Below are 25985 nucleotides of genomic sequence, written 5' to 3'. Positions count from 1 at the left end.
GCTGAGTTCGTTAGCATTCCCATTTTTTTCTTCTTTTTTTTTTTTAGTTTCAGATTGTTGCTCAGGCAGGGCTGAGTTCCACAGCCTGCCAGCAGAGCCACCAGAACTGGTGGCAGCTCTGGTGCCGAGACAGCCCTCGATGAAGCTGCAGTAGCTTAAGTTTTATTTTGCTTCTTAAGCCTGTGCCTCTCAGCAGAGACAGCAGGAGAGTGACCAGATCGGGTCCTGAACTGACAGCTCGATGGATTGTATGATGGGGGCTTCAGTTCCTGCTAGGGTGCCAGCCTGGTGTGTGATGATGCAGGAGCAAAGTGTGAGTCTCGCTCATGTCTACTCCAATGGTAGCAACTGTGGGAGGAGACAGGGCAGAGAGCTGATTCAGCCATTACTGTGCTAATTAATTCACTGCTTTTGAATACACCTGCAGCTGACGAGCAGTATTTGATTGTGCCTTTGTATCTGTAATTATCTCTTAGCCTTAAAATCAGTATCAGTGGCCAGCAAACCCTGTAATTGTGCATATATTTCTGTAAACCCAAGAGGATGCTTTTCCTCTGGACAAATGGATTATTCATAGTATGTTGGTGTAAAATCGTATTAAAGGTGATTGAGGTATTTCAAACTGACTTGTAGTTTGTGTAACCGTACCTTTCTTCAGTGTAAGGCCTGGCAGGTGATAGAAGAACTGAAGATTCTGCTCGTGGATGTGTAGCATTGCAGGTAAAATGGGAAAAACAACTAGGAAGTTGAGGGAACAAGGAAGGCAGTGCAAGGCTGCTGCCTTGTGCTACTGGGCTCAGGTAATCTCTTTCTGGTCCCTTTTAAATGGCTCTCTGTTCCCTTGCCCGTGATACAGATCCTCCACAGTGTGATTAGTAGCTTGCTCTGCAAGATGTAAGTTCGTCTTTATAATATTACAAATCTTTGTAGGGTTCATACAAGTTTCAGGATACTTTGGAGGTTAGGCTTTGCATGTTATGCACTAGCTGAGACGTACAGCTGAAGAACTGCATGCAGAGGCTGTGTAGTGCAGGTGGGGTGTTGAAGCCTAGTGATGACCTCAGGTGCTAACAGCATGCTCAGATGCTGTTTGGACACATTTTATTCCTTCTGTTTTATTTCTTCCTGTGGCAAAGTCCCAACAAAGAACAAATACTAACGGCTACATATGAGTAGACAGTTTCTGGCTTGAACATAACACCTTGTTTCTGAGGCTATGTGTAGTGATGGATTTAGGAATAAATGTTCTGAGAGTTCAGGTTGAAAGGAAATCGCCCTCTAGTGGTTCCAGCTATTAAGCCCTGGACCAGATAAGGGTTTTGTTGTTGTTCATGTGTTTGTTTTTTCCTGAAAGAAGAATTTTGCCTTCAGGGGAAAAACGAACCTGTTCTGGAAACAGTGGGTGACTGGAACAAGATTTTTTTTTTTTGAGAAAGAAGCATTAACATTGCCAGCAGGTGCACTAGTGTATGTAAGTGGTCCAGGGAAGTCTGGGCTGAGGAGCAGTGCTGGACTGTCCTTGGCAATTGAGGATTACGTTGGGCCACGTAGCTAGAGATTGAATTATACGAAGTGGGCCCAGGAAGATGTCATTGCTCACTATCACCTCTCTTAGCTACAAGAGCAGCTAGCTTATGTCTGTGTCTCACAACACGAGGCAGAGAATAAATGGCATTAAGGAATTTGTAGGGATTCCTATGCAGAACGCTGGTAAGGGTGGTGAGTTCTTCTCAGGGTTGAAGAACTTACCTGAAACTCACAGATAAGACTGTGAAGTAACAATGATACACCTTTATTAACATTTCTGCATCTTTTATCCAGAAATATGATATATAAAAAGGTGTCAGGGGAAGAATTGCTCTCTCTTGACTTTGAATTTCAACTGTATGAAGAATAAAGCCATCTCTGTTACCAGATGAGCTAAGCCATTTTACTCTTCTGTCTTGCCTGAAGATTCCTTCAGCTGTTGCATGCTTTTCATAATTCTGTTGAGTTTTACATTAGCGTTGTTTAATTCCTCCTCCAACTCAGCTGTATATTTGAGGAGCCTAGGACACACATACAGCAACAAATCCTTGAGATGGGCTCCTCTTGAACTTGTATTTGTAACCTTCCTGTTTGCTTACTTGCACTGTGTCGGCTGCAGAGAGTCTTAAGTCCCGAAATACCCCACCACAAGCACAAGTCCTTACAGTCTTTGTCCACCCTCTCTGGGCGGCCATAAAGAGATGTACTGGAAGAGCGGTAGTATTTTAAATTCTCTTCCCACCTCATTCTTGACTAATGCTCTTACAAACTGTTCTACTAAATGTCCTTTCTGTTTCCATCTTCTTCCCTCTCTGAGGGCAGCTGTTGTCAGCCAGTGTAAGAGCACTTAAAATAGTATCTTAAGATCGCTGACTTTGTGTTGATCTTGTGTCTCTCAAGTTGCCACTCTGTGAGGGTTTTAGCTAATTCAAGTCAGGGCTGTTGCAACTGCCTAGGGATGGGAATAAGACTTCAAAGAACAGGCTCTCACAAACACTTACCGCTGAAATTCTGCAGGGGAGACATAGCTCTGAGAAGCGGCGCCTGAGTCAGCGTTGTCAGTAGGTGGAATCCTGTGATGATGCTTTCTCCCTTTCCGTAACTTCGACTTAAATTCCAAACCAGAGGGATTAAAAAAAAATCAGAAAAAGCCAACACTGTTTACCTGGGTACCTGTTAGCGTATCAGTGTGTTACCTATGCGGGGGGGCATGCATGAGGAGGAAAAGATGTATGCATTTTTGGGGAGAAGAATGTACTCTCTCTGAAAGAAATTTTCCTTCTGGCTCTTTGAAAAAGACAGGATGTAAGAATACACATCTCTTCAGAAGTGAGAGACCACAAGCATTATTTGGAGTAGTGTTTACAGCTAGCTGTTGGACTTCCCCTTTCTTGTAGATTTTTTTTTTCCTTTTTAAGATGTTTTAGAAGCGCTTGCACTGGCTTTACCCCGGATATGGGTCTACCAAGGACTGTTGGAAACCTTTTTGTAAAGCAAGTGGAAGCTACAGTGATTCTTGCTGCAAATGCAGCCCATGACCTGACAAACTGCTCTAAAATATGTCTTTTTCCATACATCTGTTTTAGTTTAACATTTGGGCAAATGCCCAGCTCACAACTTCATAACACTGCTAAGACACTGACCTGGAACTACTGCCAGCTCTGCTCTTGTATTTCATGACCTTGTCTGAACAGAGCCCAAACAAGCTTTCATTTAAAGCTTGGGGCATAGCTAGCAGTTTTTATTTATTTACAGCTCTAGCTTTTGTTATTCCTATCATGTTAAAAAGTTTTCTGTGGAGAAATAGATTTTGTAAGTAACAGTGGGGACAACTGTGACTCCTCTGGCATTAATCAGCTTTTGAAATATATACATCCAGTTTGTAAGAGTACAGGAAAAAATAAAGCCTACCTTTTCGTTACTGCTGCCTCTTTTGGAAGGCTTGGAAATATCCTTTCTTTTAGTGGATGAAAATTCCTTGCTTCTCATTCACACAAATAAGAAGAGACAGAAGTTGTGTGAGAATAGGTCTGTTCTAGGTCAAGGGAGTAAATGCTGAAGTCTGGGTTGAGGTCCTACCTTTTCAGGTTCTCATCTCCTGAACCCATCTCTGGTTTCTTCAGTTTGAGCTTGACAAGGGTCTTATTGCAACTCTGAGCACAGACAGAATGTTGAGCATGTTAATTGGCTTGTATTTAACCAGACACCTCCATACAAGGACTTGGACACAAGGAACAAAACACGCGTGTGATTGCCTTGGCAATCAAAAAGAAACCCCACCATCCTTACTGCTTTCTTGGTTCCCTTAGCTCAGGGAAACTTACCTGTTATATCTCAAATTTGTCGTGAAATCCTTGAAGGTAATATCCAACCAAATCCAATGAGGGTTTTGATTTTCTGGTATATATAATTTAATCTTAACTTAGACCAGGATTAGTAGGGGAATAAGGCTGGGTGGAGGAAACTAAGCTGTGCTGTTGCTGACCCGACTGGCTGTATGAAAGGCTATGCTTTGTAGAAGCCAAGTAATTTGTGTCCACAACGTGTAAAATCCTACAGGAAAATTTCAAGTAGATGATGCTGCAAGCCTTCCTCTACAGAGCGACCAATGTCAGCCAGCCTGGAGAAATGTGGCCCGAATGGGTAGGTTTTTCATCCCGTGTGTATTTCAGTCTTACTGGTGATGCTGCATTTCCCAGTTAAAGGCTGGTTTCTAGGTGGAGGTACTGACGTGTCCCAGCAACAGAACTGTATGCAGCCTTTTTAGCAGGAAAGGAGGTCACAGTTTCAAATTGAACTGAAAAGTTCAATTTTCCCAAGATTTGTTGCCCTTTTGTGCTCCTTTCTGGCACATAAAAATGGTCTGAACTGTGGGATTTTAAAGGTACGTATTTCTATTTGTCTTCCCAGTCTGTCCCAGCAGCTTATTTCAAAGTTTTCCGTGCCTTTTAACTGACTGCATTTGACTGCCCTGACTCAAGAAGCGTTGTAATTCCCTTTCCCTGATCATCTTCTCTCATATAGTTACACCAGTACAGACAGGCCTCGTTGCTCTTCCGTTAAGGTTTACATCCTTACAAGTGCTTTTGGTGTGGGGCCCCTTTGCCTCAGTTACGCTTGGCAATATCCCTAAACTTGCATGCAGAGAAGATCATCAGTTTCTCGGCTGGGAAGAACAGCAACAGTAAGCTCTGAAGAAAGTTGGTCTCACGGAATACCACAAACCAGGCTGGTCTTAAATACTGTTTTTGAAAGGGTGAAGTAAAGGTAGGCTCTTTGCACCCTGATTTGTGTGCTACTTGTATCAATAATAATCATTAAGAGCTCCTGTGGGTTTGATAGAAGGTTATATCTGTTAATTATTTGCTGAAAGTAAAAAATCAACCATTGGGTATTCTTAAATAGTTATGGCTCAGCTGTTTAAGGTTCTTTGCTACTGATGTAGCATAGAATTCCCCCTCTAGTATCTATTTAAATGAGGTAGTTACAGAAGCATTTACTTACCTGTCTGATGAGGTCTTTGATGTGGATTTCTTGACTGGGTATCCCTGCAAAATCTGCTCGGACTTCTGAATAGGTGTCGTTTATAATAGCCAAAAACACGTTCTGCACAGGAAGGAGGCAGTTAGGTATTTTTTCTGGAAACCGTGTTTGTTATGCTGGTCCTGTTGTTTTGGGGGCTGTTCAATGCTAGGGCATGGAACTAATGGGACTGGAGGAGCTTTGCTGCGTGCAGGCATCTTTCTCATGCATTTAAATTCTCTGAGAACCTTGGGGTTTTAGGGGCTATTTTGGGAGAGGAATCTCTTATTTCCCATGTTTAGTATCGGCTAAATGGCCCAGTTCCTTGGAAGTGACAGTTTTCTTTGTATTATATTGCACCTTTTTCAGACGGTTTTACAATCAGAACTAACTAATGAAAGCACCAATCCAACTGATCGAGAAACCTTGCAACTACAGAGTGCCACCAAAGTCTCTCTTTAACCTTCCCACTGGACAAGGCTGAAATCATGCAATTTTCAAGAGCTCTCAATGAAGTTTTCAGAAATTAAAATCTCACGAAATTGATGGTGCAGTATAGTGAAAGGTGCAACATCCTCGTTCCATGGTGCAAAAGCCCCTTTTGTGGCTCTTTGGAGGAAGGCAGAGCTGTGAAATGCCTTGCTAGCTGGGAACTCGTGCAAAGGAGTTCGGACTGTCTTTCTGCCGAGGTGTAGTGATGGGCAGAGGCGAGTCTGCTGTTAAAGGCCACAGCGTCGTCTTTGGGTGGAAAAGGCTGCCTCAGAGTGCTACGCGCCTCAGAGTGCTACGCAACAGAACCTAGCAGTTCTTCTCTACTGCTTATACAAAAGTGAGTGTTTTTACCTACCAGCAATATGAAGAACACAAAGAATACAAATGAGATGAAGTAAATAGGTCCAAGGATGCTGTTTACTTCTATGGTTTGAAAATTAAAATCTCCCAGCACAATACGAAACTGCGAAAAGCTGGGAGGAAAAAAAAGCACAAGACTGAGGTTGACTGGCTTCTCTTAAAGAGAAGTATTTTAAGCATTATTTAAACAAACAAACAAACAAAACCCAAGATCAATCAGATCTAATTGAGACTGATTTGCTATTACTGTAGTCACTGCAATCAAAAAGGAAGCCAGTATTACACTGCAATGATAAATTGGGCATTTAGCATATACTTGAAAATTTCAAAGTGCAAAGGAATTTTAAAATGTCTTGTATGAGGAAATACTTTCATTTTGAATAAACCACTTGGTATTACATTTTTTAAAAAAAGATTTCCTTTTTGTTCTAGGACCCCTTCTGTTAGTATAGAAGGTAGTGGCATAGGCCCCTGTGACCCCCTATAGGGGATTTAATTCTTAGGTAAGACATTTATTTATTTATTCCTCCGTACTGCAGCATCTTAGGACTGTTTTGCATTTGAGTGGATCCAGAATGAGCTATTTTATGGCTTTAGAAGTGCCTTAATTATACATGAAAAAGCTGCTTTCAAACAATCCAGTACATTGAAGATATCCCTCTAAAGTTCCCTCTGAGAAATGTGGCTGTCGGCTGAAACACAGTGCACCCTGGGTGACAGGTTAAGGTTGCCAAAAGGTGCAAGGACTGTCGCAATCAGCTCCAGCTGGCACCTGGAACTGATCTGATGTCGTTGCTATGGTGAGTGGCTGAAAAAAATTGGGGGAAGAAAGCAACAGAGCCAGTGCATGGGATTAAGGGACTCCCAGCCGTGCAGCTGGATGGTTTCTTGAAAGAGCTGTGATTCCAGTTTCTGAACATGCTCAGCTTGTGCTCTGAGCCCTTGGGTCTCTGAAGCATTTATGTGGTTTTCATGCTGGGGACTGTACCGCATACCCAGTGGCACATCTGCTGGGTAATTTCAAGTCCCTGCTTTGAAAGAGGCAAAACAAGACAGTCTGTTGCCAGGCCTGCCTGCCTGCCCAGGGGCCTGCTCACACACTGCAAATTTGGGTTGAGAGCTGTGAGACGGTCTCACAGCAGAGACGGTCTCCTGTCTCTGTTGGGTGAACTGCTCCCGAGTTTCTCTTTCTTACACTTCTCTGACCTGTTTAGTGTATTTGTTGTCTCTTTAGGACATATGATGGCTTTGGGAAGCAGCTTGTAGGGCCAACAAAATTGGTTTTACTCAACGAAAATAGGCTTAAGAATTGGAGACCTGTACTCTTAAAAGTTCTGCTTAGCAGAAACTGTTTGTACCTGCACTAACTGGGGATTTTGCATTAAAAAAGTTCAGAAAATTGCATACATGCAGTTTAGAAACGTAGAAAAGTCTTCAACTTGCGGCCCGAAGACCAGATAGCCTAACTGTGCGTAGGCGAAGAAAATGATGAAGAACATGACGGCAAATCCACAGATGTTACCGGCACAGCGAGATAAAGTGGAGGATAGCTGTGTCATAGTCTTGTTAAAGCTCACATATTTAAATATCTGCAAGAGAACAGACCATGTTTTACTGGGGGGGGGAGGGGAGCAGTGTCAGAATGTCTCGCATCTTCTTAACAGAACTTCTGGAATGTTATCTGTAATCCTAATTTATAGGTTAAGTTTTACTTGGAAATAAATTGCATACCAGATGTTAATAAGGAGTATGAAGGATTGGGTGTGTTTCTGGAGAAAAGGAATATTCTGCAGGGCATACGTGCTAAAGCTGATAGCGTGTAGCCAGGTCTTTGATGGGTGCTGATAGGAGTAATCAGCTCCGGCAGAAGCGGAACCCTGGGCAAGGAGACTTGAAGGCACGCCACCCTCCTGCACCTGAGGATTCCCTGCCGAGCTGAGTCGGTAAGGAGCTCTATTACTCTGTGCCCGAAACAAGGCCTGAACACAGGTCTTGTTCAATGGCAGCTGTTAATTGTAGGCACAGTTGTGCTACCAAATTGACAGTAATGAGTTTGTCGGGAGGATAACGCGGGGCAATGTGCAACTGGGGTACAGAAAGGATGTAATGAGGAAGACTCCACGCAGCCAGTTAACAGCCAGGGCTCCCAAACAGCCGCTTCATGCAGCCTTGGCCTGGGAGGTGGAAGAAGGCCAAAAGCCTGTTATTTTCAAATGACACAACCCAGAAAGCCCCGTGGAGTATGTTCAAGAACTTGAATTGTATGGAGCATGAGTGTAAGGCGCGATCTCTTCTGCCAGATGTGACCACCTCCCCTTCCTGTTCTGCAGCCACGTTGCGCTGGCTGCTTTACAAATAAATACCTTTGGAGAGATGGCCTGTAAGGAGACTGAGATCAGGCAAAGTTTGGGGAAGTTTCAGCCAGTCCCTGGGAACACAGAGGCTGACCAAACTAAAGTCACTGATGTGTGCTGGGCACAGGTGAAAGGATGGCCTCAGTCATGGCCACTGGGGTTTGGTGTAGTAGGGGCACTGGATGCAACGATGCAGGATTGGTTTGGTCCCAGAGCACCTGGTTAGGAATAGAAGTAGCCTGTAATCTTGGGGAGGTTTGCTACTCTGGAGATCAGCAAATCCACTTGCAAATAAAAATGAAATTAAAGGTGTCCTGGCCGAAAGGCATTTCTGAATCAATTTCAGATACATTTTGGTTTCACAAACAGTTATAAAACGGCTACTGTTTGCATAGTTTCTAGCTATGAAAACTATGAATAGCTTCACCTGTTACAGCCATGCCATTTGTATAGGTCAGGCTGTGACCTGGATAATACTGAGTCTAGGAAAAGACTGAGTTTAAGGAGGCTGTTTGGCTATGGTTGTGTCCCAGCTGCTCCAGTGGAGACAGCTGCCTATGTGCGCAATTTTTTTTAGATGGGCTTGGAATCTGTGTGACCCATGTTTATGAGAATGAGATAATTTTAAACACTTCTGGAATCTTATAAACAAAATTCCCCATTCTAGCCCCACCTTTGCAGTTCATTTGTAGCAAGGTAAAAATGAATGTTTATAATAAATTTAGAAACGCTATTCTCAAGTACAAGAAAGGGAGTAAGAGCCAATACCTTCATAAAAGCAAAGAAGACACTGACGGCAATCATGTTGTCATAAAGGATTTGCCAGAAAGCAAGGAAATAGAAGTCTGGATAAATATTCTCAGCAGAGAGCAGCTTTTCCATTAGCAGGGACACTGCCATGGTGCGGTAGATATTGAAGCCAATGGCAAGGATGGATACCTGAAGGAAAGCAGAAGACAGTGAAACTGAAGTCCAGCTACCCCCTTCTCTTCAGACTTATTTTGCATAGGAAAGACTGCATTGATTTCAGCAGGCCCTTGATGAGATTTGAAGAACCTTTTAGATATTTGGTTGTAAACTGTACATACGAGACCTTACTGGCCAATTTATTTGTACTTGTACTGTGACAGTGGTGGATTTGTACTATATAACATACTGTGTACGTTCTCATTTTACTGTGCTAACAGTTGTGTGCTAGTGCTTCCCAGCTGTGCCGAGATTACAGCTAAAACAAACAAGGTGGATGAAGAGTGGAAAGGACGTGGAGCCACAGCACCTTGACGGTAAGGTTAGGAAAGAGTTGAGGTGTGCTGAGCCACGATGGGCCTCTTCGGTGAGTGACTCTAAGCAGGAATGGGGTCAGGCTGTTTTGGCTTGATGGGTGTCTACCCAGTGCTAGCCTATGCTGGCAAGCACAGAAGAGTCGAGGAGCAGCTCACCGCTACCAGCAGCAAATCCAGCCAGTTCCAGACAGTTCTGAAATATGCCATTTTCAGTTTTTTTATTTCTATCATTTCTTGGATTATGAATGTAACGATAAAGAGGCAGAAGGCGATTTCACAAGAAGCCAAGAAGTAATCATAAAACGAGATGTATCTGAGGAGCTTCACAGAGTAGATACGTGAGGAGGTGATAGCACCCCCGGTGGCAGGGAACTCTACCACCAACCTGGAAAAAATTGGGGACTGGTGTTAGTTACTATTACCCTTGAATTATCTCAGTTACCTTTAAATTGTCTCAGCCCTTACTAGTCTAACATTGATTATTACATCAGTACTTATACCCAGCTGAGACTGTAGTTGGGCCAAACATTTGTGCAAAATAGGAAAACTGGATGACTCCTACATCTGCAAGATCTTCTTTTGAGGGTGATGCTCACTTCCCCATGAAAACAGTATTACAAGGAAGTGAAGGGTGAGGACAACAGATCTATTTAAACAAACACCCAAACTCTGCTGTTTGGTTAAGTCTTTAAAGAAACTGTGTCTCAGAAGGACGTATTTACCCCACCCTGAGCCTCCTCCCACCAATAGCTGACAACAGTACGAATAATCTAGATTTTGACTTTGCAAAAGGCTATGGAATCTATTCCTACCGACAGTATCAACCAGCTGTACAGACACCAACCATTTAAAAAACTGGAAATGAAGGAACTAGGTCTGTTCCCTGATCTAACTGAATTTCTGCATTTTTTTTAATGAATTACTACTGTCTTGCCAGCTACTGCCTGAGAAACATGACTGCATATGCCTGAGGCAAACAGCCTTTCCTTGTGTCTTTCAGGAAGCATCATGCCTTAGTAAATTGGATTTGACACACAGTAAAGGTAAGAACTCACCTGATTATACAGAAAAGGTTTACGTTAGCGTTATATGTTGAGAAGTCAATAAATACAACCCTGGTTCCTCTAGTGAGCCAACCATTCTGCCTGAGAAACTCCAACTTCTCTCTGCTCTCCTCTTTTGATTTTGGTAAGGTGAACATAAATCCTCCACTACTGTAAAAGCCCGCAGCTCCCCAGTACCATGGGGATAAAGAACGAGCAGAAGTATATTTCCATCTATGAGCAACAGGAAAAGAAAGCAGCTTAGCCTATGAAAACTGTACTGAAGTAAGCTTTCACTTTTTATTTTATACTCGTTAGTTCTTGTGTTCCACTGCATCTGCAATTGACCATTTAAGTCAGACCTTTAAATAATACTTTTATTTACAAGAAGTAAGCACGAGACTTATGACCTTAAAATATTCCCATTTCTTTATCTACTAAGTACATTCACAAAAAAGCAAGTGCTTATGATTCTGGATTTCACCTAATGTGGGCTAGACAGTTTAATTACCTTAAAATTTTCATAGGTAAAAAGAATGTCTCTGGTTTTTGTAGTTCATTGTTACTGTGGCATGTTCACGTATTCTCCCGCTGGGTTAAATCAATGCTAAATGCAATGTGTGAAACAGGCCTTTTGGCTCTGTTTCCACAACACTTTAGCATGATTCTAATTTATAAACATGTGATTTAAATTAAGGCTTCATATAACTGAGCATTTCTCCGGAGATGTTAATGGCAATAGAACCATTAACATGTACTTTTGCTGACCTAGGCTCGCCATTTCCAGTTCTTCCTGTCTCTCCACTATAAATTTCCCATGCCAAATTCCTGTCTAAGTATTGGCATAAAAACAAATCTATGGTTTATCTCACTGTAAACAAGGGAAAAACTCAGCTCATGGCATGCACAATTGTAAGTTACTGAAGAATAACGGTATTAAGGATTTAGTAAGATTTTCAAAAACATTTTTGTGCTTGCTGTCTGGTTCCAACTGAAAGTACTTCAGATCTGAAAATCTCTTATAAATATATAACCAAAAGATGCCACAAGAAAATCTGAAGTAGAATGACTTACTCAGACCCGTTCTTTAGACCAAAGTCAGACTTGTCTTCTGCTATATAATGGTACGTGGAGTAACAGTCTTTTGTGAAATTCTGGAAGTATGGGTAGATGGAACAGGTGTTATTGCGTACTTTCAGCTGGCGAACCTGGGCTACTCCTAACAGTAAATTCTCATAGTAAATATGGCTGGTGTTTTCCTGGAGGGCTGATGTCGTGTTGCCATACCATTTGTCCCAACTGAGTCCATCCAAGAGGGGTCCCTCTGCAAACTATATATACAAGTGAGATTAAAGATTCAAAAGATTTAAATATCGCTATTACCCTACTTTTTAAAAGACAAATCTTTACAGGGTTCCCAGGTTACTTATGGGAATTTAAGATAGAATTCCACAGGGAGTAGAATGGATTCATAAGGAAAAGATGTAAGTATCTCTATCAAGTGAGGCAGTGCATAGGTGAACATTGTATTCTATCGGAGATATGTAATGGGTTTGCTCAGGGGAAAACTACGGCATACAGTTGTTTGGAGTATCATTAAATGAGTTTTAAACACGTTTAAACACAAAAATATTGCATGTTGTTTTAACATTATCTTACTCTCTGAAGATCTGTTTTGAAATACGCATTTCTGACTAGGCTTTTAGTCATCTGAACCTAAAGAAAGTATTTGTTTTTGAAGCTCTTTGAAAACTCTTCTTCTGTATGTTTCTTAGATGCAGATGAAGAGCACTGAACTTGAGAAAAACATTATCCAGAGGGCAAAACAACATGCCCCCACGGTTTGGAACATGTATTACAACTGCTTTAGTACATCAGCATACAACTGTATAGCAAGGGCTCACTGTTTTATGGACTAACAATAACAGACACGATGATAAGAGGGAGTACAATTATTCCCAATGAATTGTTATAGCCAGGCATTTCCGTTTTTAAGGAAGGGTAGGATGAAAAACTTTCCCTTTGGATATCAGCTGGGCAGTAATGGCAATGTTGGGAGGTCCTTCATCTAGTAGTGAAAATAGATACACCTGTTTTGCAATTATAACCACAGTAAGATGTGATATAATAGCAAACTAGGTGAACCAAGACAGCATATTCTCCTGGTGACTCCAGTGAAAATCACACCAAGTATGGTTTAACATTTTTTTTTTTAAACAGCTGAAAATCAGAATAACTGTAAACCCCAAATATTTTTGTTGAAACTAACATTCCGAATTTGATGCTGCAGTTAACCTATTGTTTTCCTTAACTGTTTATTCAGACTGTTTATCAGAAGTATGAATATTACAGTTTGGACTCTGACTTTCTACATTTTAAGAAGTTAGTTATCTTTCTTCAACTGAAGCCGCAACATCTAGTGCAGGGATTTTGGGTGGACCAGGAGACTCCATTACTCTGTATTAACACTAGGAGCTTCTTTACGTGGTTGCTATATATAAGAAAATATTTGCACTGAAAGCCTTACTTTCCAGAAATCAGCCATGTTCCTAATACTCTCAAAATCAATCCCGTGATCTTCAGCAGAAGACCGTTCCAGAAAGAGACGTGACATCACTTCGTTCAAGTAATACATGTTGGTGCTCACCATCCCAAATGTCACTAGGAAGGAAGGGCAAAATGGGGATGCTCACAGATGAAATAAGAGGTTGACATCAACTTCTAAGCACGCTGTCCCCTCTTCAATCATCAGCACCAGTCATGGTGCTAGGAAAACACACTCGGAGCGATTTTGACTGAAATAACGCTTCTGGCTGGAAGGACAGGTGGAGTAAGGATTAAATGACTACGCTCTCCTCGCCTGCTCTTGCATACTGGAGGAGGGACGGCTCCTCCAGTGCCAGGCTTCAAATTAATTGCTCGTAAGCGGGTGCGGTCACCCCCTTCACCTGCTGACTTACCTAGACAGAGAGTGATAAGGAAAATGAGGTAGACAACCAGCTCCCGCAGGGTCGTTTTCAGCTCCAGTTCTCCGCTGCAGCTTATCCGGGGTTCTGTGACACCTAACGAGGGGGTGAGGGGGAGGTTAAGGCAGAAGCTGAGCTTTAAACCAGAGAGGCCGGAGCCGCCGGTCGGGCAGCCCCGCGCTGAGGGCCCGCGGCCGCCTCACGCACCGCCGCCGCTCGGCCTCTGCTCCGCCGCCGCCTCCATGGCGGCCGGGCCGGACCGGGGCCGCTCCCGGCGCTCGCTCCCCTCGTTTGAATCGCAACGGGCGGCGTCTCCCGCTCCGGGACCGGCTCCCGCAGAGCCCCGCTTGTCCCGGCGGCGGGGCTGCCTGCGGGCTGAGCGCCCGGCCGCCCCCCGGCTTTTCCCTTCTGCCCCTCCGGAGCGGCAGGAACGCGGGCTGCGGCCATGGCGACGGGCGCTGAGCGATGGTTGCGGGCTGGGGGTGCTGGTGTCCGGCTCTGGCACCGTGCCCTTCCCTCAGCACTGAGGCGTTTTTGCCTTCCGGAGGAGCCCACGGGTGGAAAGCGGCGTTGGCTGAGCTCAGAGCTGCAAAGTTATTGCAGGTTACAGCAGCTATTGCTGCTTTGGCAGCCCAGGTGGTGGAGTAGCAGGGTGGTGGTGGGAGCCGGGCAGCTGAGGTATATGGGGTTATCGACCAGCACAGCCGCGTGGTGTGAGGCCGAGACCTCATTTTGTCCACTCCTTATGGTGCTCTGAGGGGAGCTGGCTAGCAGCAGGGGTACTGCGCGCCCCAACAGGCCGAGTTCAGGCTGGATTTGTCTTCACACATCTGCCTTTAGAGATCAGGGCTGAAAAACCTTCAGATTAGGTTGCTGGAATTTGGCAAAATCAGGTTATGGGGGTATTTTGAGCAAGATGGCTGTGAATAACAGCATAGAAATTGGGTTAGTCAAATCAAGGGCTTGTTGAGAGTCAGAGGTGTAAGGCCCAGTCGCTCCTTTATTAGAAGGGAAGTTGTGGCAGCCTTAGTGCTGTATTATATAGCGCAGCTTCTGCATCAGGCATGCAAGAAGGAAAAATCTTGGTGATGCCTCACTGCTGTGTTTCAGGGCTAAGAGCTGCAGTAGCTCTAAGGAGGCAGAAGACAAGGAAGGAGGAAGGAAGAGGAGGAACCCCTACAGAGCCAGCAGGGTAAGAATTGGGCTTTGCTGGGCTGGATGCAGTGCCAGGCAGCTGTAGCTGCATTTTAACAGATCAAGGAAGAGTTATAGGCCATGGTGGATATTTAAAGTTTTATTTGCCTCTATGTAGTCCTCATAAAAACACTCTAGTCTATTTGGTTTTAGTAATCAGACATTACAGAGTTCTGATATTATCAAGAGTGATATTAGAGAAGCAGTACAAACCAATCTACTTTAGCAAGTAACCAAGCACAGGTGGAGCTAAAAACCACCTACACCTGTAAAATCTAATGGCCCTGCTTTCTTAGGCTTAAAATACAATACTCAGTAAATGGCTATATTCATCAACCCATATAAATAAAATCTAACAGGTAAAAGGGGAACAACAGAATGTGCAAGAGTCAAAGTAGAAGTACGTAGATAGGTATTTTGCTAATCAGAGCAACCATCGGTTAACTACGTCTATGTAGTAACTGTCTCTTATAGGTGTGAGTTTTCCTCTTCATTTCCAGTTAAAGTTCATCACTTTCATACAGTCCAGACTGCTCAGCCAAACGCTGAAACTCTCCTTCTGGTGAGAAAGCTTGTTTCACGTCCAGTCCTCTGCCATTAAGTGCCAAATACTTGCTAAAAGTTGGTCGAACCCGTAACTGCTTTGGGGCTGGAACTGGCTTGTTTGCATGTGCTGGAAGAGAGAAAAAAGCCTCTTTCAGTGTCTTCCCAGACTGGAAAGACCCAGGGTATAGCAACCCAATTGTTTTTTTTTTTTTTTTTAAAGCTGCAACATAGAACAGCCAACCCTTAGGAAGAACTTAACAGACAAGCTGGAAATTTATGGGAAGGATGACATTCACCCTCCTTGGTATCTGTCAAAATGTAGGCTTTAGCAGGGCAGGCAGCAGATGCAGACCATTTGCAAAAGACTCATCACATAGTATTGCACAAATGTGAGATTTTCTTGGGCTAGTTACTTTTTCTGTAGTTCATTATCCTGGGAAAGAAGTCCTTCCAGCAGCCCAAGCTTTGGTAGGTTAACCTTCAGGGTCCATTTGGAATACAGGTGCAAGTGGCTGTCCAAGTTGTGGTTACGGCACTGCAAAGTGGTACTTACTTGCAACCTCCAGTCTGGCGTGGCATGTGGCCACTCCTGCTCCGTTGACAGCAGACACCGTGTACCAACCAGCATCTTTCTTGTTTGCGTTATGAATCAGGAGGCAAATCCTTCCAGTATTGTCATGTAACAAGCTGAAAAAAATGTGGGTATTTACATGTGAGTGCTTGGAGGGGGAAGGCGAGAAAACATTGAAATAATAGTCTGTTTAAATGTGAGGAGCTGAGAAAGCCCTCAACAATTCTTGCAGGGCACTGCTAACTATTTAAATATAAACACAGCATTTTTATTACAAGCTGCCAATAATTCACATCTTGGTAGCATTCTGGTGGCACCACAACCCTTCTGCAGCTGCCACAGCCTCAGAGCGTGATGAATGCTGCATTTCTTGGTGCCATAGCCATGCTTCTCACTGGGCTGTGTAACTGCTGTTGGAATCCAGTGGCATCTATCTGGTCACAGCATTTTCTCACTGTGTCCTCAAAACAATACTCTGAGCATCATGCCTGCCTAGCACATGGGCTGGTTCATCATGCCTCATAAACGAGGGGCATATCTAGCTCCCCAGCTGCTGTTTTTATTAAGCAGCTAATTCAAATTTGACTTAAACATTGGTTATTATTTTCCTAACACACTAATAGCCAACTCATTAGTAGGATACCTTATTCGGTCTGTATTATATTGTACCATTTCATTGTTTCTTTTCCAGTAAATCCGAGGTGTTGGGATGGCAGAGATCTGGCATTCGAGTCTGGCTGTATCTCCTTCAAAAACCTTTTTGCTTTGTGGCTTAAAGATGAAAGTTGGAGGTGTGTGATGTTCTTTTGCTAAATTAAAGAGGAAAGATGAGGAGTTACTGTAAGTATTGAACATTATTATTAGGCTTTTTTTTTTTTTTAAAGATTTCAAAATGCTAAATTTAGGAGGGCACATTCCCTACAGCAACTTCTTAGCCTACAGGTAGTTCATTCCATATGCATAGGGGTGTAGCAGCCACAACCCACTTTAGGGGGAGAGTTGCCATCAGTTCTAAGAGATGAGCAACTCCCAAATTCTGGATATCACACTAAGTTTAAATCCCCCACTACAAGGGTTTTGAAGAAATATTTCATCCCAAATGTATATGTTAAAATAGTCTTGGAAAAGGTAAAGTGTTTGTTATACTTTGAGCCTGAAGATCTGGAGATCTACCTCTACTTTGTAATTGCTTTAATATCCCAAACACACAGAAGAAGGCATTAGATGACTGAGGTTCTCTGTGTCTGATAATCATCAGTTTTCTTTGTCTTACCAATTACTTCCACTTTTACTGCAAAAGATGCTTCTCCTGCACGGTTGACAGCCACACATTCATATGTCCCTGCATCAGATGATTTGACCGCTTCAAAGATAAATGAGTGGAATCCCTTTTCTGACACAATCATTTTATGAAACTGGTCTTGATGTACCATCCTTCCGTTCTGATACCACATCACATCTGGGGTTGGCAGCCCACTAACCTGTGAAGGGGAGAAAAGCAGCAAAAGGGTTAAAAAGCTTTAAGATGATACAAACTCTTCAATGCTGTATAGAGATTGATGTATATGGGTGATCGAATCATGGTCATACTACAAAAAATTAATTTTTGAATATTAATGTGGTGCTGCGCAGAGAGGAAGGCTCATGGAGTGAGCTGTGCAGAGATGAGCTCTAGCTGCAAGACAGTGGATGCTGTTCCTGCAAACCCCTGTTGTTCCCATCCCATAAAATAGGTTTGATTAAGTCAAAGATGTTCATTGTGGGTTCGTGGTGGGAGGGAGCTCACCCATCTAATCAATCTCACAGCTAGCACTGTAGCAGTGCCGAAATTTGTACAATTTTGATAAAGTATGTAAATAAACTGTATCTTGCAGACATGCTCTAGGTTGTCCATCACAGTCAGAAACATCCCTGTCCATCGCATCACAGCAAAATGGCTAAAGGTCACGTTAAGGTATTGCCTGACTCTATTTAAGGCAAGGGATTGGAAGTCCTTCTGGATGCAATTGGGAAAAAAACAAGTCATGCCACAATCAGAAAACAATATTTGCAGTAAAGCTGCATATGTGCAAGCGCCAGGTTCTTTCTTACCCTAGGGTTGGCACAGTTACCATGCAGTCTCAGGCCACTCTGCTGTTCTATTTGTTTGTAATTAGTACATTTCCTTGCCATATACCTGCTCCAGCCAGGGCATACTTGAATGAGCCTTATAGAAGACTCATTAAAAGCAGGCAGTCCCCTCCTACATAGGCTGTGCTGGGTGGGATTCCATTCCACTGAAGCCAGTGGGTGTCCCAGTGGAGAGCACAAGGTCACTTCTCTAAAAGATTTCTTGAAGCAAGGTCTTAATATTCAGTCTTTGCACTGAGCTCTAGTGAGTCTTCTGTGGTGGTCCATATTTACCAGCATTTAGCTTTAGCCATACTCTTATGCAACTAAATTCCACTTACATTTTCCAAGGGAAAACATTGACACATTTACCCATCTTCTGTTACCAGCTTTACTCTGCCTGGAGAGACCCTGTGCAACCTGCTGTTAGTGCTCTGGCTCATCAAGCCACAAAGGCACTGCAGCTCAGAGAGCTATTCATGCCACACACACCACACAGCTAAGGGGACTGAAAGTGAAAAGCTGGTATTACTTTGAAGTCGAGCCTGCAGAATCGCCCCTCCTCAATAATGACATCTTCTGGCACTTGTGTAAAACGTGGTTGAAAAAACTTTTCCTGAATTGCATCATGTCCACGTTCATCTCCTCTTGAGGATGGTCTGCTCCTATAACGAGGACAGTAGCAGTTGTATAAAAGTTACCATAGCACAGATCTCACTGCAGTGCTGAGTCACTCAGGAGGCTTAGGAACCCAACACTGCAGTTCTGGTTGTTTTTCAGCTGTAAGGCATGAGTACTGATGAACCACTCATCTTGCTGAAGTTATTCAGTTTAACACAGAAGCATAACATAGCAAAACTCATCTTTGGCCTAATATCCAAAAGAATTTACAAGAACAGTGTGGGCCGTGTTTCATCGTGCTGTGTTTTATCATTTACATTGTTGGGCCTTGCTTTGACTAGAAAAGTATTTTCTAGACCATGACACATATTTGCCCTAGATACAAGTCTTTCAAAATTTAGTGTTATGCTTAGAATTGACTGCTTTAACACCACAGGCTTCAGCAGCCATCGTCTAATGGTAGCATTTTAGTTGAAAGGAAGTAAATGAGTTTAGTAATTACTACTTCAGGAAAAATGAAAAGCAAAGGAATGCTAGCATTGTCTAGAAATATTTGAAATAAGGCCTCGAAGAGTAGCACAGCACAGGTTTATGCATTACCTTACATGTGTTGTAGGAACCTGCAGCCTGATGTTCTCTGCGTTCTGGTGCTTGGAAAGAGGAGGACAAAAGGTGAGTTAATTTACAGAGGAAGTTTAATCTATAAACCAAATGAGAAGCCATTTTGAGTTAGTATACTGCTCCTTAAAGCACACTGAATACTTAGAAGTTGTTGGGCTAAGATGTAAAGGAACTTGCATCATATGCTAACACGCTCTCTTTTCATGCTAGACTTTTTGCTGTGCTAGCAACAAGTACTATTAATAGAACAGCTTCTTGTCACTCTGCACAGGTGATAGGTGCAGCAGCTTCGTTTGGCACACTGGGCCTTTGGCAAGCCAATAACCTTTGTTAGAGGGGAGTAGTGCTACTGGCAGTATCTAAAATGAGAACTAAGTACAGAATGTCCTTCCCAATAGCAGGAATAGAAGTGGAATCACTGGCAAGAACATAGTATTGTGCCCACTTAAATATGGTACCAGTAGCAGAGAACACATGCGGGGCTGGAAAATATTTTTCTTTCTACATCACAGCACCAAGTAAGCTTACTGACAGCTCCACAATCACATGAGTAAATCTGCTAAAGTACCCAGGACTGATTCCTGGTAGGAGCTTGGATATTTGGAAAATATAAGCAGAGTTCATCACCAGTGACTCATTTTAGCAATGGAATCAGGCAGAGGAAATGCTACACGGACATTTCTGGGGTGTTTGCCATTACGGTGCTTGGTTCTGCACTCCGTGGCCCATTCCTATGGAACACTTAAGCCTGGGTTTAAACTTCAAACACTGAATCAGCCTTCAGTTCAGGGCAAGCATCACATAAGTAAAGGTTTAGCTTTAAACAAAGTTTTAGCTTCATTCCCTGAATTAATCAGTGAATACAATAATGAATTAAAAAAAAAATAATATCTAAACATAAGCCAATTTCTCCTTCCACTTTATATGGAGCATTTTTATGCAAAATAAAATGAGGTCTCCCATCCTCTCTGACATCCATCATGTTCCTTTCTTGTCTGCTTTTGTCAGGTGATTGCTGGGGAGAAATAGCTCAAACTGTGTATTCCACCCTTGCTGTGATCTTAAGTGTCTCTTGCATTGAAGAGTTTTGCTAACTGCATTTGGAAAGATGAATGCCAGCCTGCTGGCTCTCTGCATGCATGCAGCAGGAGGGATGTTTTCTTTGGCAGCACAGGTGTCCAGTGCCACATCACAGATATTTCCAGTAACTTTGATCAAAGAAGTGCCAGAGAGAGCTTTTAGCTGGCCTGTTCTGAATAACCAATGAATGATGCAAGTCCCCAGCTAAAATGTTTTTGAACATGCCAGTAGTAATAGACTCTTGGCTATCAGCATGTGGGCTGCTAAAATAACTGCTTTGTCTTCTGTTAACAATTGCAAGCTTCTGGAAGGGATAAAACCCCACCAATTCCACCCCCCAGCCCTGACCTCCTGTAGTCAATGTCACTGACTCCAAACAGTGACAGGTGTAAATCTTGCTGTCCTTGCCAAGGCAGAACTCAGGCTATTAGAGTGGGTACCTGGATCCCTCGCTGTGCTTCTCCCTGCCTGTCACAGGCAGAGTGCAATGTGCTGGGTAGCAGCTGTTGCAATTCCTCCCTAGAGAGGTCATTCCTACAGATCAGGCCCAGCAAGGGGATGGTGTAAGTACTGCCAGCATTCGGTGCTTAAACTGCCCCCCCCTCCACCATCATCTCCCCCAAACCCAAATCCCAACTATACAGAGATCTGCTAGCAAAAGCTCTTCCCTTCCCTCTCCTGCACTGGTGCCAAGAAAACACCCTCTCTCCATCCATCCTCTTTAAGTATAAGCAGTTCACAGCACCGCCACCAGGAAATTACTGCTCTAGAGAGAGGCCCCGTTTACCTGCGCGTTCTGCATGTCTTCGCTTTGTGCTTCCAACACAGATGCAGCGTTTTCTGGTCCTAGCAGCCTGCGAGCCATTCTTTCTTCATAAGTTAATCGCTAAAAGCAGAGCAGAGTGGAATTCTTGTCATAAGTCCATTTACTATTTCAGTTCATCTTGTAAGAACGCATTAATATGCCACAAAGTGTTGTCAGTGAAAGCAGTGGCTGAATAGAAACTCTACTTCTGTTCCAGCAGGTTTGCAGTCCGTGATGCTTACTGAAGTCAGCCTCAATATATACAGCACTGAAATGCATAAAAGATTAAACTGCCTGTTCATCAAAGCCTCTCTAATGCCATCTGTGGCCTTCCACGCCTCTTTTTTTTCCGCGCTGGGATTATTTATGGGTAACTGATGGCATTATCTCGGAAGCCAGAGTAAGTCCCAGGGTACCCTTCTGTTAGCACTGGGAAAACTTCCCAAGTCATTCAGCTGTGGATTTACTTCAGCAGCTAGAGGCTAGATGCTACTGTCCCCTACTCCCATGTGTTATTCCTACAAGCACCAAAACACCTGAAACTTGGCTTCCCAAGAGTTTATCTTGGGTTTGGATTTATGAGGTGAGGACAAACTGACTAAGTTTATCTCATGTACAGTATATATATGTGATTACTCCTGTGTAGATAACAATTTGAGAAGGCTTGGGGGACTTTTCCTTAGAAGAGAGCAAGACCTTTTGCAAAACCTGTGAGAGCATAATATCCCTGAGATCACTACTGCTGAGATTAAGTGTGGCTGAGAGTGGCCAGTTGGTTCAGACGTTGTTGGAGGACAAGGGGAGGAGGACACACAGTGGTGATTGCATAAGCCTTATTTTTAGCCTGGCTTCCTATGGGAAGAAAGGCTGGCTTGCAATAGCAAACTTTCTTACAGCAGATAGGACATTCCTGTTAGGGACACATTAACTCATATTTGACCTGACATTATTTTTCCTTCAATGTTTAAGACTATATATATATATATATATATATATATATATGTATGTGATACAAGTATTTTTCCACTGATAGTAATGGCAAAACTCATTTCTATTTCAGGGAAAAGAAGATGGGAACTATAAACACTGGGATTTTACTAGTTGCCTCCAACCAGCAGGAAGGTTGCAACTTGCATTAAAGACCTGCTTACTCGAGCTTGTTGCAATGTGCTTCCCAACTGGTAAGCAATTTTTGTCTCCAAGGTTTCGATTTCTTGATCAAGAGGATTATATTTTGTCCCTTCACAGAATGAATAGATAGGCACTGAGTCTAAGACCCTCTTATAGCTCACAGACTTTATCATAAAAGGTCACACATTTTCTTTGATTGGTTATGGTTTGTATAAAAAGAAATCAAAGAGGTTTACCACGTGGTGATACTCTCTAGAGTAAGCTTTTAAGTATCGGTATTTCTCCAAGTTTCTAATGATTTGGGTAGCTTATTAACTCCGGGATTGGAATGCAGAGTGAAACCTGGGCAGAGCAAACTGGTTCTTTAGTCAGCAGCTTTCCCTTACCTGGTTGCCATTCTGGAGGAGGTTGTCTTTGCACCGGAGTTTCTTTTCCAAGTCCTGGATGAGGGCCTCTTTTGTTCCTCGAATTTCTTGGTCGGACGTCTTCTGCATAGAGTTGATGCTAGCTTGTTTGTTATACATTGGCTTTGAGTAACTACTCATGCAGGAAGAGGAAACAAAGTTATTCCTGTAGGCTTGCTTGACTGTTCACTATAGACACAAATGTCAATCTGCTAGCTAGAAACTGTGGTTCAAAGGAACCTGTAAAGAGTTTGGGAGATAGATAGGCTAGGTGGCATGACTGAGGACGAAAAACTTAGGGGGAAGCATCATTGTCTAATCAAGTCATTCAGTGTCATCCCACAGAACTGTCACAGTCGCTTGCTGTGGGTCATCATTCAGCATTCCTAAATCTTGCAGTGGCCTCTGTCCTGGTTTGAATGCATGCAGCCAGGCTAGCAGTGTTTTGAGAACTCCACTGAGCTTGGAGGGTCTCTCCAGGAGCAGGTTCTCCCTTGAGAACTGCACTCCTGTGCAATTTCAATTGCTAAAAAGGCTCTTGGTGCTGCAAATCCACAGCAGGGTCACAAACTAGTTCATTATGTGTGGACAAATGATTTACTATCTTCTTCTTCAGGGCCCCAGAAGGTATTTCTGTTCAGATGTTCAATAACTAAGCTTATCCCACAGGGGTCTTTAGGTGCCATGCTACAATCCCCACATAGCCTGCTCCTGTAATCCATAGTCAAGAGATGATCAAGTCTTGGCTCTGGCAGCAAGTTAGATAGTAGACTTGATTCCGAAAGGTGCTAGGAAAAGAGGAGCATCCCTCACCAGGTTGTGAAGGTCTACAAGAGGTCACAGCATTCTGTGCTGACAGGATCTAACCCCGTTCCTTAAACACAGTAGGGCCTCATAGTTATTTGTATCTAAATCCGCTTGCCTTGGTCACTTAGGATTTTGGTCCCCTGATTACAATAGGGCAGAAGAGTTATAATTCTCATGTGTGTTCCAGAACTACTTGGACTTAATAGCTTGCCCAAGTTATAACTTAATAAATTGCCCAACAGATTAATAAAGTCTCATGCCCCATTTACCCGTCTGTATAATTAGGAAAATAATTTCTCAACTCACAGGATGCTGCGTTTAGTTCTTTGGAGCAGCTTATGTGAAAGGCATAGTGAGGTACCAAAGCCCTTTGCTATGAAAACAAACAACCTCCCCCACAGACACAAATCCCAGCAGTTACTCCAGATGCATACCTAACCCACCCGGACTCCTGCAGGACTTTTAAAAAGCTCTTCTCAGTGTCCCAGCTACCCCGCTTGGTCTTACCTTCCCACAGTGCTGTGCTCCAAAAAACACCCCCCCCAAAAAAAAAAAAAAACCCAACCCAGAAACGTTCAGGTTTCCTGAATACAAACTGACACTTAAACCTGTATTTATACCCAGGTCAGCATGAGCCCCCTGCCCCTATCACCTTTCTAATACCCTCCGCTGGATATTCGGCACTGACTTTCCCTGGGACCTCCAGCTAATATTGGCAGGAGTACAAGTTGGTGAGAAGGCAAGACCCAGCTCCCTTTGAGATCTCACTGACCTTGGGAGGTATTTGGATTGCAGCCCAAAGGCAAAATGATATAATACTTATTCAGGAAAGAATTTGGTCTTTGGTCCTAAGGGGTAAAATTTTGAAGCGGCTGCCTTTCTGCTAGTACGTATGATTAATGAAAACTGTATTGTAGGGAAGTGTAGAGTCCCATCATGATGTAGAGCCTGAAAATTCTGCTGAGACTTACTAGGAATCTTAACGTTGTGAAACAGCAGTATGTGAAACATACTGCTGCCTTCCTCGCTGTTCACAGGGCATGTTTGTTGAGAGAAGTTCATTTGAGATGGCCGACTATCTTCTGTTCTGGGTACCGTTAAACAAGTGATTCCCATCAAATCACACTAAACCGTTCAAACTGAGCCCGACAAACGTGTGCAACAGCCAGTGGCGTGACTGCTGGGCAGTTCAATTCCTCATTTATACCTGTCTTCCCCACAGAGACACCAAGGGCAAGCACTCAGCCTCCTAACCCGCCTCACTTCACGCATGCAAAGCCCTGCCTCGCGCATCAGAAGTCAATGGGAGCTGGACCATTGGCTTCGGCCAAGCTGGCCGGGTTGGGGTCGGGTTGGTCAGTGCGCAGGAGAGGCCAGGCCAGGCCCGATTAAAGCGAGGGGAAGTTAGCAGCCTGTGTATACTTACTGAGGTTCCCCGGGAGGAGTTTGGCTGTTATAATCAGGCTGCGAGGGTAGCACTGAGCACAGGAATGCTGCGGGGGGTTGGTTAGGCATGGATATAAGCCGTTGCCCGGATGATGAGCTAGCAGGAGACTGCGCAGACGCGGGCGTGATGGGATATGTGGATTCCTTAGGGGCACTACAGGAAGGCGAGGAGAGCGTGATTGAAGAGCTCAGCGATGACGAGGAAGAGAATTTCTGCCCACTAGGGTTACGAGGCTGTATTAGAATGGAGGACTGTTTGATTTGTCTGCTCGGCTCTGTAGAGGTTGCAGGTCCCGGAGGCTGCTGTTGCCCTTGACACACATTCTTAGACTGGATAAAGTGTTTTGGACGTTCGTAGTTAAACATGGTTGGTTGGCACATAGAGGAAACGGATGGGAAATTATGGACACTCATAGGAGAAGTTTCACGACTGTCCTGGGTTTTTGTTGGTGATAACTGGCTTTGGATAGGTGACGGGTAAAAACTAGCTGGTAGGCCACGAAAGCTTTCTTGGCTGGGCTCCTGGATAGAATGGAACCCTGGCCTTGCAGAATAGAGGCTTTCTTGGTGTGGATTTTCCCTTAAGGAAGACAATACAGATAAAGTAAATTGTACATCACAATTTAACTTGCAAAAACACTGTGTTGTGAGCAGTCATTAGCAGTCCAAAGAATACTATGTTCAGGCAGTTGACAGTTAAAGCTTAAGCTTAAAATAAGACGATTTAGGATTGATTAGAGCTATTTCAAAACTATACAAACGTTTCAGGTTAAAAGAACAAGTCACGCACTCCATCAGAGCCAGCTGCAGTGCTCACCATGGCTATCTTATCTGCAAGAGCCCAGTAATTTCTGAAAGAAATAGCAATTGGCTTATTGCAACAACCCACCACCAAATTTTTGAATTCAGATCTTTTTATATCAAACTGAGATTTGGGATTGGAATGCCGAGGACGGTGTTTTTCTGTTCAAAGAGATTTCCTGAGATTTGCTGTAGTGGCTAATAACTGCCAGAATGACATAGCCCCAGGATAAAGTAGGGCCCGCCAAGCAGCTTAGAGGTCCTTCATTTATTTTGGAAGTCATTGATATCTAAACCTGGTA

General features: G+C 43.4%; 2 protein-coding genes and 1 long non-coding RNA gene across 9 annotated transcripts in view; 1 reads left to right on the top strand and 2 right to left on the bottom strand.

Annotated features, from left to right (window-relative positions):
• Window positions 1-66: 66 nt before the first annotated feature.
• Window positions 67-13883, bottom strand: PKD2L2 (polycystin 2 like 2, transient receptor potential cation channel). 3 transcript variants are annotated; one of them, XM_048057258.2, is made up of 14 exons: window positions 13755-13883; window positions 13542-13643; window positions 13109-13242; window positions 11656-11912; window positions 10594-10815; window positions 9695-9923; window positions 9024-9194; window positions 7309-7490; window positions 5897-6014; window positions 5032-5133; window positions 3607-3680; window positions 3439-3508; window positions 2529-2635; window positions 67-2048 (listed from the first exon to the last, which is right to left on the bottom strand). In XM_048057258.2, the coding sequence occupies exons 1-14, from the start codon at window positions 13789-13791 to the stop codon at window positions 1931-1933; spliced, it is 1923 nt and encodes a 640-aa protein (XP_047913215.1). In that variant the 5' UTR covers window positions 13792-13883; the 3' UTR covers window positions 67-1930. The 3 variants fall into 3 exon arrangements, with proteins under 3 accessions (XP_047913215.1, XP_047913217.1, XP_047913216.1); XM_048057260.2 differs by having other exon boundaries at window positions 11656-11735; XM_048057259.2 differs by lacking the exon at window positions 67-2048 and adding an exon at window positions 2055-2435.
• A 127-nt stretch (window positions 13884-14010) lies between these two features.
• Window positions 14011-15506, top strand: LOC136791901 (uncharacterized). The gene is made up of 2 exons (XR_010834948.1): window positions 14011-14150; window positions 14658-15506. It is a non-coding gene; the product is annotated as an uncharacterized lncRNA (long non-coding RNA).
• MYOT (myotilin) overlaps window positions 14827-25985 on the bottom strand; it is a 31110-nt gene continuing 19951 nt past the window's right edge. For 2 of the 5 annotated variants that reach the window (XM_067005471.1, XM_013175890.3), the window contains 9 exons: window positions 24863-25462; window positions 22612-22762; window positions 21077-21175; window positions 19189-19238; window positions 18500-18632; window positions 17132-17339; window positions 16502-16667; window positions 15841-15974; window positions 14827-15414 (listed from right to left, as the gene is read on the bottom strand). In XM_067005471.1, coding sequence (XP_066861572.1) covers window positions 15242-15414; window positions 15841-15974; window positions 16502-16667; window positions 17132-17339; window positions 18500-18632; window positions 19189-19238; window positions 21077-21175; window positions 22612-22762; window positions 24863-25462 — 1714 coding nt within the window. In that variant the 3' untranslated portion in view covers window positions 14827-15241. Of the gene's footprint in view, window positions 15415-15840; window positions 15975-16501; window positions 16668-17131; window positions 17340-18499; window positions 18633-19188; window positions 19239-21076; window positions 21176-22611; window positions 22763-24862; window positions 25463-25699; window positions 25724-25985 lie in introns of those variants that run through there. The other 3 variants (XM_067005472.1, XM_067005474.1, XM_067005473.1) reach the window with 3 other exon arrangements.

This window comes from Anser cygnoides, chromosome 14 (genome assembly GCF_040182565.1).
Source record: "Anser cygnoides isolate HZ-2024a breed goose chromosome 14, Taihu_goose_T2T_genome, whole genome shotgun sequence".
Taxonomy (NCBI): domain Eukaryota; kingdom Metazoa; phylum Chordata; class Aves; order Anseriformes; family Anatidae; genus Anser; species Anser cygnoides.
Note: the sequence above shows the minus strand (reverse complement) of the source record. Positions and strands in the feature narration are given on the sequence as shown.